At 42.7% G+C, this 12,382-nt stretch overlaps 1 protein-coding gene across 3 annotated transcripts in view; it reads left to right on the forward strand.

Moving 5' to 3' along the window:
- Positions 1-713: 713 nt before the first annotated feature.
- The window catches only part of Tfrc (transferrin receptor), a 30,806-nt gene continuing 19,137 nt past the window's right edge, over positions 714-12,382 (forward strand). Inside the window, exons 1-5 of one of the 3 annotated variants that reach the window (XM_008838533.2) lie at positions 714-805; positions 6,995-7,053; positions 8,429-8,630; positions 9,594-9,801; positions 11,842-11,991. In XM_008838533.2, the coding sequence (XP_008836755.1) occupies positions 7,018-7,053; positions 8,429-8,630; positions 9,594-9,801; positions 11,842-11,991 (596 nt within the window). In that variant the 5' untranslated portion in view covers positions 714-805; positions 6,995-7,017. Of the gene's footprint in view, positions 806-839; positions 1,031-1,105; positions 1,228-6,994; positions 7,054-8,428; positions 8,631-9,593; positions 9,802-11,841; positions 11,992-12,382 lie in introns of those variants that run through there. The other 2 variants (XM_008838534.3, XM_017799494.2) reach the window with 2 other exon arrangements.

The following is a 12,382-nucleotide window of genomic DNA, read 5'->3' on the forward strand; positions in this document are numbered from 1 at the left end:
ATAAATCGCCGGTTTCTACTTTTCTCATACATCAAACATGTCGAAGTGCTTTGCTTGGCTCAAGGGTTGCTTGTAAATTTTTTTTTTTTTTTTTTTTTTTTTTGGTCCTTTTGAGACAAGGTCTCCCTATAGTCCCAGCTGTCCTGGAACTCACTATGTAAACCAGGCTGGCCTTGAACTCACAGAGATCCTCCAGCCTCTGCCTACGGAGTGCTGGAATTAAAGGCCTGTGCCACCATGCCCGGCTGTAAATATCTTAAATACAGATTTGCATTTTGTTTTCTGCCTAAGTATTTCTCAGAATGCAAAAATGTATTCACACCATGGCTTTAGACTTGGGACGACTTTCACTGTAAATAAGGGCCAGTTTGGAGGGAAGGGGTAACACAGTTGATCTTACATTGCAGGGCCTGGAAGTTGGTCAAGGTTAGGCAGAGGGCTGCAGGCTACTGTGGCAGGGTGACTCCGAGGGGGAGGGCGAGGACGCCAATCGCGCATGCTCTGGACACCTGCTGTCTTGGCGCCTTTTCTCTCCCGCCCAGCACACGCTCGGCAGAGGACGAGGTCTGACTGCGCGCATCTTGCCTTTAGGGGTCCCGAGGTGTCTGACTGCGCGCGCATGTCGCCTTTAGGGGTCCCGTCAGAGCGCCTCCTTAGGTGTACGTGCGGCAGGAAGTGACGTAAGACCCCCCGAGGGGCGGGAGGGGGCGGGGTCTAGCTATAAGCGGCTGGTAGTCTGCCGCCACCCCCTCAGAGGGCGTCCTGAGCTCGAGCCGCTGCAGCTGACGGAGGAGGCGCCTGCAGAGTGAGTGACGCCTGCCTGTCAAGCCGCGCCAGCGAGGCTGGAGGGAGCAGCGCGGGCCGGTGTTCTGGGGCGGGAGAGGCCAGGAGCGGGGTGGGTGTGCGGTGCTGTGCGGAGCACCAGCAGCAGGTGCAGCGGGTGCGGCCCCGGGACGGTTCCCGCTCCTCTTAGCTGTCCCCCCCGCCTGCGCAGCCGAGCCGCGAGTGGCTGTGGAGCGCCCAGCGCGAGGTGAGCGGTGACGGGCCATGGCGCTGCGCCCCTCGGTTCTGCCGTGCGCTCGTAGCCCCGCGGCCCTGGCTTCCCAAGGCGGGCGCCCAGCGCTGCAGGCCGCGGGTTCGAGAGCACGAGGGCAGCCAGGCCGCAGCGTGTTCCGCCTGGAGCACGTGGTGGCGGCTCCAGGAAGTCGTCCAGGGGAACGGCTGTCGGTACGTGGGTGACCTTGGGCTCGTAACTCTTGGTTTCTCCGGGCCCCGCGCAGGCCCGGTCTCCCTGCGGAGAGAGACAAAGCTGTCCTGTATTGGTGTAGGAGCGTGTCGTGGGCATTTAGGTCACAGTTTCCCAGAACCGTAGGTTTGAACGCCAGCACCACCTGGTCTTTTCCTACCGGGCGGCCTTGCTCATCTTGGCCTGGTGTGTGGATTCTCAAATTTTCCAGGGCAGAATCTGAACGCCAGAGGCGTTCATAAGAATATCGGTAGCAGCCCTCCAAGATGGAAGACCACAGGACTATGAGTTACTCGGAAATTTGTAGGTGTAGAAATCCTTCATGTTCATTGTGTTGGACAGCGCTCTAAAACGGTGTGGGGAGGATAAGACAATAAAATAGTATCTTCAGTTAATACTCGGAATTGCCCTCGCTTCAGATGAAATGACCTTGGTATATTATTTATCCGGAGGACTGTGCTGGATTGCTGCCTTATTTTTTTAATAAGAGAATTGGAATAGGAAGCAGTTGTAGTGTTATAGAAGTACTTGGCTACCTGATACCTTTTACAGGCTTAGATGAATTTGGAATACTAGATGCTATGCAGTTGTCTCTGCACTGTGAAATACGACCTCCTTGAGGAAGACATTTAAGCTGATTTCAGAGCCTTATCTACTCAGAAAATGGAATTTAGCCTCTCTGAAGTATCTGTGAGCCCTCCTGAGTTTTTCTGTTTGGGAATATAACAAACAATGTGATTTAAACAAATCTGCAATATCATTTACCAGAGAGTTATATATAGTAGATCACTTTTTATTTTCATTTGGGAGAATGTTGTGGAGTTATTAGTGGCTGTAAACCCAGCCTGTGTTGATTGTGGATAGAGATCCCTTTGGCTAGCTCTACCCTAAGGCTAGACAGTTGTTTGCCAGACAGTGTGCTTATCTATAATGGAGCAAGGGGTTCTCTGCTGAACTTGAATTAGACAACAATGAAAGCTAGTTAAAAAATGACCCTCTGGAGTCAGGTATGGTGGCTCAAGCCTTTAATTCCAGCAGAAGCAGGTGGCAGATCTCTGAGATCTAGGCCAGCCTGGTCTACAAAGCAAGTTTCAGGCCAGTTGGGGCTACAGGAAGACCCTGTCTCAAAAACAAAAAACAACAAAACTCAGACCCTCTGGACCAGGCCTGGTAGTGCATGCTTGCCTTTAATCAAAGCACTGGGGAGGCAGAGGAGGCTGAGTTCCAGCTAGCTTGGTCTACATAGTGAGTTCTAGCCAGGGCTACATAGCAAGACCTTAAAACGAGGAACAAAAAGACCCTGTGGCCTTGTGGAACTGGTCTGTGTAGGTGATTTGCTGCTCTCCCAGATGTTCCCTACCTGTGACCTTCAGATTGGGCTTCTCAGAAAGCTGTATGGAAGTGAAGACTTCTTGTTTTTACTTCTATTGCCCTTTCATTTCAGGCCTTAAGTTAGGCTCCTGAAGATCTTACTGTCTCTTGTCAAGTCTCCTGGGTATATTACAAATGTGAGGTTTTTGGTTTTATGAGACAGGGTCACCCTGTAACCCTTTCTGACCTGGAACTCGCTATGTAACCAGGCTATCTTTGATCTTGTGAGATCCACCTGCCTCTGCCTCTCCAGTGTTAGGATTGAAGGTGTGCCCTACCATGCCCAGCTACAAATGTGAGTTTTGAGGACCCTGCAGAAATCTTCTAAGTTCATAATCTTTTACCTGGCAAATGTATGGTTGTGTAGGGAAATAGTTTGCAATAACATCTACAACCTGTAGGAGAAGTTAGAAAAGATCCCATAGAGAGGTGGTCCTAGAACTAAGTCTAGAAATGAGTAGGACTTGAAGGAATGGAGGAAGAGTAACTGATAGTAAAAGTCAGGGGCTGGAGTCTGGGTATTTTGAAAATATCAGAAAATCTCTGGAACAGGGCCTCAAAATCAGATTAAGAAATCTACCTTTTATGTGAGCCCTAAAATTTTGAGAGTAATCTGTTAATCTAAGTGGGCTTGTCAGAACCAACAAACATGGATTATTTCACAAAAAAGTGATAGTTTTGGATGTTATATACATAGGTAAAAGACTGTTTTGTTCTGTCATTCTACTCATGCCCCCCATTTCTATGTACTTTTTAAGATCTCTGGTTTTGAAACACCCCAAAGTTTTGATTTGTGACAAGTCTATTAGTCTAACTAGTGTCTTTGCTTATCTTCCATCTCACAATTCAGTTTAGGATGTTTCAAATTCTTCTATTTCATGGCTCAAAAACTTGGAACTGTTGCTTATCTTAATTTTTTTTTTAAATTTTTATTTATTTTTATTTTATGTGTGTGCATGTATTGCCTGCATGTAGGTAAGTGCACCCGTGTTGTGCAGTGCCCGAGGAGGTCAGAAGAAGCTGTCAGATCCCCTGGGACTGGAGTTACGGACAGTTGTTAGCTGCCATGTGGGTGCTGGGATTCGAACCTGGGTCTTCTGCAAGAACAACCAGTGTTCTTAACCGCTGAGCCATCTCTCCAGCCCCTATCTTAATTTTTATTGTGAGGCTAGAATCCTCTTTTCTCTCTCTTCCTTTCTCTCTTCCTTTCCTTCCTTTTTCTTTCTCTGTTTCCTTCCCTTTCTTTCTCTCTTTCTCTTTCTCACTCTCTTTCTCTCTCTTCTTTCGTCTTTTTGAGACAGGGTCTCCCTGTAGCCCCAGCTAGAACTCACCATGTAGACCAGGCTGGCTTGAACTCTACAGAGATCCGCCTGCCTCTGCCTCCCAAGTGCTAGATTAAAGGCATGTACCACCACACCTGGCTTGAATAGTTTTTCTAGTCCTCATTGGAAACATCAAAGTAAAGGTAGCCTGTAAATCCCAACACTCAGGGATGGGCAGATCTGTGAGTTGTGGGCCAGCTAGGGCTACATTGTGAGATCCTGGCACAAAAATATAAAAATAAAAAGTATTTTAACTAGAATGAAAAATTTCTCTCCCATGCTTAGAGTATATAAACTCTGTGATTTCACTTGGAAGAAACTTTAAAAGGAATTCTTGTAAATAAAAAGCTATGTTGCTAAGCCAGACATAGTGGTCCATGCCTTTAATTCCAGGACTCCTGAGGCAGAGGCAGAGTCAGGCAAAATATCTGAGATCCAGGCCAGCCTAGTCTGCATAGAGAGTTCCAGGCTACGTAGTGAAATCCTGGCTTTTAAAAAAATTGGATAGGATTAAGTACAAATTTCCTAAGTCACAGGATTTCTTTTTACGTTATTATTATTTTATAGCTATTTTTGCCTTCATGTATGTAAGTGCATGCCCATGGAAGCCAGAAGAAAGTGTCAGATCCCCTGGGACTGAAGTTATAAAGGGTTGTTGGCCACCATGTGGGTGCTGGGAACTAAACCCAGGTCCTCTGCAAGAGCACTCAGTGCTCTTAGCCACTGTGCCATCTTCTAGCCCCTACATTATAGTCTTAATTTGGGTAATGTAGGTTAAAATAGAAATCACGTGTGTCTCAGAAAAATGAATTTAGGTTACAATTATTTATTTATATATATATAAATTAGTTATCTACTTGTTTCTGCAGTCTTAATTGCTCAGTTTCACCACTTAAATTATTAGGTCACTTGTTTAATTGTGTTATCACTTTAGTTTAATATGAAGCACTTGCCTAGCATGAGTGAAGCCCTAAGTTGGATCTTCAGTACAGCAAAGTTAAATGAGTAAATACAATTTAAAACTAGAAAAGTTTAGGAATAGCTGTTTCAGATGGGTTAAACTTGTAAGCTGTTTATTCCTAGAAAAGGATGATTAAAATTGACTAGGGTGGGGCTTCCTAGGTCTGGCTCTAGCGATTGCCTCTATGTGGTTCTGGTGCAGTGGCTGTGATAAACTTTGTACCAGAAGGGGCAAGAGATTGTACTTCTGAGAGAAGGCATGATCTATTGCATATAACTTTGATCTTGAAAGCTTGGGGATTTAAAAATATAGTTTACGGTGACTCTGGAGAAATGGCTCAGCGGTTAAGTAAGAGCACTTGCTGCTCTTCCAGAGGACCCAAGTTTGATTCCCAGCACGCGCATGGCAGGCTCACAATTCCTCCATGCACATGGTGCGCATCCATATACTGAGACCCACACAAACACAACTCAACTAAATAAACTTTTATAAAAATAGGAAATAGGCTTTTAAAAATTAGGTTCTGTTTAGTTTTTGATGCAGGCTCTCCCTATGTAGCCCAGGCTGGCCTTGAGCTCATAGTCCTGCCTCATTCTTCCAAGTGCTATGATTCAAGCTAGGCCTGTGCCACCAAGACTGGCTGTTTTGTGATCTTTGTAGCATAGCAGTCTTGACTTAATTGACTTAATGCTCCTTAGTTTCTGGGTATTTTTGTTTTTGTTTTCCTCCAAGTGATAGTCTTTTGTCTTTTTTATTTAGTCCCTTTGACTACTATAATTTAGCTGGGCATAGTGGTACGCTCATAATCATAGCCGAAGATCAAGGCTGGTTTGGGCTATATAGTGAGACCCTGTCTTCAACCTACTTATTCAAACCTACTTAGTAGAAATAACATTCTAACTGGTGTTGCCCACATCCTCCCCCCCTCCCTTTTTTTTTATGAGATGTGATCTTGCTGTAGCCCCAGGTGGCCTGGAACTCTACCTCCCAGTGCTAGGATTTAAAGGTGTATGCCACCATGCTCTGCTGTTTTTCCCATATTTTAACTTTAAAAATTTCAAGCCTGGGGGCATGTGTAATGCCTCAGGAGTCAGAGGCAGTTGGATCTCCTTAGGCCAGCTATACTAAGACTGTCTTTTTGAGACAGGGTCTCCTTGTAGCCCCAGCTGGCCTGGAACTCACTGTGTAGACTAGGGTGGCCTTGAATTCAACAGAGATCTGCCTGCCTCTGCCTCCCGAGTGCTGGGACTGAAGGTGTGCGTCACCCAGCTGTAAGACTGTCTTAAACTCAAACCTATAAGAAAAATTGAAATAGGAGCACTGAGACACTATCCATGTATCCTTTAAATGGAGTTAACTGTTAAGTAGTTTTTAAACTGAAATATTTGGAAGTAAATTATAGGAAAAAACAGCCAAAGGTGGTTGTAGTTACAGCAAGTTGCAGTATTTCCTAGAGTGTCCAAGCATATCCCCATTTCCCTTTAAAGTAACTACCTTTGACATGAACAAAAAGGTAAACATTTCACATATCATGAATCTTATTTATTGTGGGTATATGGGGGGGGGTGGCAATATGTCTGCCACAGAGTATATGTGGAGACCAAAGGACAACGCCTTCCACCATGTGGGTCCCTGGGATTGAACTCAGGTCATCAAGCTTGGCAGCAAACACCTGCTGAGCCATCTCCAACCCCTTTAGTATTTAAATCTGCATTCAAGTTTCTTATTTTTCCCAAGTCCCGTGACTATCCCACTTCAACTCAGCATATATTCAATGATCACATTAAGTTAGTAGTCATGTAAATTAAATGTTTTCATTAAGGATCTTTTCTAGGAGCTAGGTGGTATGGTACATGCTTATAATTTCAGCACCTGGGGGGAGAGGGGGTTGAAGCAAAGCGGTAGGATCAAAGGCAGCCTTAACCACATAAAGGGATTCTGTTTCAATAAACAAACACAAAAAGTCATTTCTAGAAAGTTGATAGCTTACTTAGGAGTAAATCTGATAGATAATAGTTACTTTAGCCTGATAAGGAAAAGTCCCCTCTTATCTGATACAGTGGTATGTCTCATTATATTCTGTTTTAATATTAGGTGCATCTGTGTGGCAGCTCAGAATGATGGATCAAGCCAGATCTGCATTCTCTAACTTGGTAAGATGTTTCTAGCTATCTGCAAAAATGTAAAGTCTGTGAACATGACTTACTCAATGAGCATGAACTAATACCCAAGCTATCATCAGGCACTTACATTGAACTGGTGGTCTGAAGGCATAACAGATCCCACAAAGGAAGGGCATACACATTTTTCTTCATTTTGAATTATTTATTTGATTTTTTTTCTTTCTTTCTTTTTTGGTCTTTTAAAAAATATTTTATTTATGTATTTTTTTTTATTTTTATGTGTGTGAATGTATTGCCTGTATATCGTGCAATGCCAAGGAGGTCAGAAGAGGGCTTTGGATTCCCCTGGAACTGGAATTAAGGACAGTTCATAGCTGCCATATGGGTGCTGGCAACTGAACCCGGGTCCTCTGCAAGAGCAATCAGTGCTCTTAACTGCTGAGCCATCTCTCTAGCCCCTCTTTTTTGGTCTTTTGAGACAGGCTCTCCCTGTAGCCACAGTTGGCCTACACTATGTCGAATAGTGTGGCCTCCACCTCACAGAGGTCTGCCTGCTGTGATTAAAGGTGTGTACCACCATGCCCCCCACTCTTTTAATTAAGGCCAGGTCTCTATTTAGCTCTGGCTGGTCTTGAACTCACTCTATAGATCAGGCTTGAACTCAGATTCACCTGCCATTGCCTAAAAAAACCCCTGGCTCTTTTGTGAGACAGGCTCTTGCTACATATCCTCAAGTTGTCTTTGAACTCACTCTTCCTTTAGTTTCCCAGGTGCTGGGATTACAAGCATATGGCACAACACCCCACACAGGAGTATATTTAGTTTCAATTAAGATTAATTATGGGAAATATAGGAAGTTTTAGGGTAGTTTGGGTGTTTTGGAGGGGGATAAATAGCCAAGTAGATAAAAGAACTCCAGCTACACTGGAGGCTGAGTCAGGAGGATCACAACATACTGAATTCAGGGCTAGTCTGAACAAGATGGTGAGACTCCCATCTTTTTTTTTTTTCATTTTGTTTGTTTGTTTTGGTCTTTTTGAGACAAGGTCTTCCTGTAACCCCAGCTGGCCTAAAACTCACAGAGGTCCGCCTGCCTCTGCTTCCTAAGTGCTGGGATTAAAGGCATGGGCCGTGACCCCATCTCTTTAAAGAATTTAGAAAAAAATGTTGCAGGAGTTATACAAAATAGAAACCTTGAATAAAAAGGACAGATGAAATGAGATTAGTTTGTTCTCGCAATATTCATCTGCCATTGACTGAATTGGGCATAGAGAAATGCTAGCTGGAAATAACTTCTTTTCCCTTACTAATGGATACTAAATCATAGTAACAAGTATAGTATGTGAGCAAACTTTGTAAATACCTTAATATACCATTACTTTTTCTCTTTTTCCAAAAATACCAGTTTGGTGGAGAACCATTGTCGTATACTCGCTTTAGCCTGGCTCGACAAGTAGATGGAGATAACAGTCATGTGGAAATGAAACTAGCTGTAGATGAAGAAGAAAATGCTGACAGTAACATGAGGGCCAATGCCAAAAAACCAAAAAGGTTTAATGGAAGAATCTGCTATGGGACTATTGCTGTAATCATCTTTTTCTTAATTGGTAAGAATGGCCAATCAAAACTTATAACCAACAAAGTATTTCTTATAACCAACTCTTAAAGTTTTATTATATCCAGCAAATACTTATTTTGTGCCTTTATTTATTTATTTATTTATTTATTTATTTATTTATTTATTTTTGTCTCTTTTTGAGACAGGGTCTCCCTAGTTCCAGCTGTCCTGAAACTCACTTTGTAGACCAGGCTGGCTTTGAACTCGTAGAAGTGCCTTTTTTAAAAAACAATTTTTATTTTATACGTATGTATGTATTGCCTGCATGTAAGTGCACCCCTGTCATGCAGTGTCCATGGAGGATAGAAGAGGCCATTGGATCCCCTGGAACTGGAGTTATGAACAGTTGTTAACTGCCATGTAGGTACTGGGATTCGAACCCAGGTCTTCTGCCAGACCAGCCAGTGTTCTTACCACTGAGCCATCTCTCCAGCCCCTATTTTGTGCTTTTTAAAAAAATTTTTATTTTATTTTATGTCTGTATTATGCCTGTATGTAGGTAGGTGCACCCGTATTGTGCAGTGCCCATGGAGGTTTAGAAGAGCGCATCATATCCCCTGTAACTGGAGTTATAGATGGTTAGCCATCATGTGGGTGCTGGGAATTGAACCCAGGTCCTCTGTAAGAGCAACCAGTGCTCTTAACTGCTGAGCCATCTCTCCAGCCCTCTATTTTGTTCCTTTTAAATGGCAAACGTAATTATTAAGATTCTACACCTGCCATTGAATTTAGTCTGGTGCAAGAAGAAAAACATACAATTATTTAAGTAATGCACAAATGTTGCTGAACAGGTAGCTTTAAAATAGTTATATAACTTATCGTGACAAGTGGTTTAAATTCTAAAACTGACATGCATACTTTTTTTCAGACCACTTAATTAAAAACTAAGGTTTTCAAAGAATAAATTACAAATAAATTCTGTGAGTTCAGCTCTCAAATTTTTTATCTTTAGGCTTTATGATCGGCTACCTGGGCTATTGTAAACGTGTAGAACGAAAAGAAGAGTGTGAAAGACTGACAGGAATGGAAGCAGACGAATCAGAAAACTCGCAGACAGAAGAATCTGACTTTTCTAGACTTCCTTCTCGCTTATATTGGGCAGACCTCAAAGCAATGTTGTCAGAGAAACTGAATGACATAGACTTCACCAAGACCATCAAGTAAGCTTGAGCCACCTCATAGGTTCATGTTTATGAAGAGAAGGGAAATAAGGGTAGTAGGCTTTTCAGAGTAGGGGGGCGTCCCATCTTTATGAAACAATGCCAATAAGCAGGGGAAAAGTTAGAATTTTTCTAGAGTCTCCCTTTTCCTAACTAGTACTTGATCTTTATTCATTTATGTGTATGAGTGGTTTGAATGTATGTGTGTAAGTGCAACCGTGTCCTGCAATGCCCTTGGAATAGATGAGAGCATTGGATCCACTGAAAATGGAGTTATGTGTGGTTGTTTGCCACCATGTGGGTGCTGGGAATTGAACCCAGGTCCTCTGCAAGAGCAGCCAATGTTCTTAGCTACTGTGCCATCTCTCCAGATCCCCCCCCCCCTTTTTTTTTGAGACAGGGTCTTCCTGTAGCCCCAGCTGGCCTGGAACTCAAAGAGGACAGAGATCGGCCTGCCTCTGTCTCCTGAGTACTGGGATTAAGCCTCTCTAGGCTCTTGTAATCCAACTCTTTGTAGTTTATTCAGGGCTGTCAGATTTTCTTCTGCTTGAACTTTTTCAAATAATCTACTTTATGTAGTTTGTTATCTACTTTATACATGCACATGTGTACAGATGCCCTTGAAGGCCAGAAGACCAGAGTTGGATCTGCTGGAGATGGAGTTAGAGGCAGTTGTTAACCCAACCTTTCAGGTTTTGGGAGCCAAACTCTGGTCCTCTGCAAGAGCAGCAAGTGGCCATACCTACTAAGTCATCTCTGGAACCCCAACAATCTCTTAAATTACATTTGCTTTGGGAGTAGGGCATGTACTTGCCATAGCAAGCCTGTGGAGGTTGGAAGACAACTTGGGGTTCTCTCTCTCTGCCCTGTGGGTCCTGGGAATCAAATTCAGGCCATCAGGTTCAGCGGCAACTGCCTTTATCAGCTGAGACCATTTACCAGCCCTGATGTTCCTGTCTTAACCTCTTATTTTCAAAAATTTATTTTATGTGTATGAATGTTTTGCCTGCATGTATGTAAGTGTACTCATGTCATGCAATGACCACGGAGGCCAGAAGAGAGCATTGGATCCCCTGGAACTGGAGTTAAGGACTATTGTTAATCACCATGTGGGTCCTGAGAATGAAACTTGGGTCCCCTGCAAGAGCACTAAGCCATCTCTCTAGCCCCACCTCTTATTTTAAAACATTGTATTTATTTTTATATTATGTTTATGAGTGTTATGTGCATGTATCTAATTGTACCACCATGTGTACTTGGTGCCTACAGAGGCCAAGAGTGAGCGTTCGATCTCTTGGAGCTGCAGTTAAGGATGGATGTAAAGCCACTAAATGGTGTTAGGAATTGAACTCAAGTTTTCTGGAAAAGCAAGTGCTCAGAAGTGCTGAGCCATCTCTCCAGCTATCCCTCTCACTCCGTTAACCTCTTATTGTATGCCATAGTTAGTTCTGGTACTGTCCACAATGGCATCAGTTTTCAAGATCATGACTTACTTGTCTTTGATATGTATCACCAGTGTTCTAATTTCTACTGATTGCTCATCGATTAATCCATACCTAAAGAAATATCCTTAGGTTTTGTCTTTATACTTTTAATATCTTCCTTAGTCAAGTGTCCCTCTGTAAAGAACAAATCCATCTTTTACCATTTGCTAGTTTCCTACAGTTTCAATACTGTATTATTGACCAATAGTTTTATAGTCTTTCATATTATTCTAGCAGATCTGTTCATTTCCCCTAAAATTCCTACACAGAAACATTGTACTAGACTGGTATTCTCAAAGAACTCTTTATAGTAAGTAGTTTGGGTTTTTTCTTAGCAAGTTTGAAGTAATGTACTGAAGACATTGTACTTTTTTTGTTGTTTTGTTTTTGAGACAGGGTCTCCCTGGAGCCCCAGCTGGCCTGAAACTATGTAAATGTTTTCTGTATCTGGTCAATCCAGAAGTTTTGAGTAATCCATTTGTCAAGGTTTATGAAGGATAATTTGAAGGATAATGTTGAGTTATACTTTTAAACCAATTTTCTTGATCCTTTTCAGGCAACTGAACCAGAATATTTATGTCCCTCGTGAAGCTGGATCTCAAAAAGATGAAAATCTTGCCTATTTTATTGAAAATCAATTCAATGCATTTAAACTCAGCAAAGTCTGGCGTGATGAACATTATGTTAAGATTCAAGTCAAAGGAAGGTATGTTGAAAGGTGGTAGTTATTTATAGAAGTAATAACTTTCTTTTTTTTTTTTTTTTTTTTTTTTTTGTCTTTGAGACAGAGTCTCCCTATAGCCCCAGCTGTCCTGGAACTCATTATATAGACCAGGCTGGCCTTGAACTCACAGAGATCCACCTGCCTCTGCCTCCCAAGTGCTGGGATCAAAGGCGTACGCCACCACACCCAGCAGAAGTAACAACTTTCAGGTATGCTCACTAGATCAAAGAATTTCAAATTGAAAATCAAGATTAAGATTTGAAGATAAGTTTCCTCAAGCCAACTAATTCAAATCAGTTGCTAAATGTACTAAAGTTAGTTAATCCCTGCCCCCCCAAGGATGGCCTTAGCTTAATTTGTACTTAATTTTTTT

Source organism: Nannospalax galili, unplaced genomic scaffold (genome assembly GCF_000622305.1).
Source record: "Nannospalax galili isolate Female #2095 unplaced genomic scaffold, S.galili_v1.0 scaffold598, whole genome shotgun sequence".
NCBI lineage: Eukaryota > Metazoa > Chordata > Mammalia > Rodentia > Spalacidae > Nannospalax > Nannospalax galili.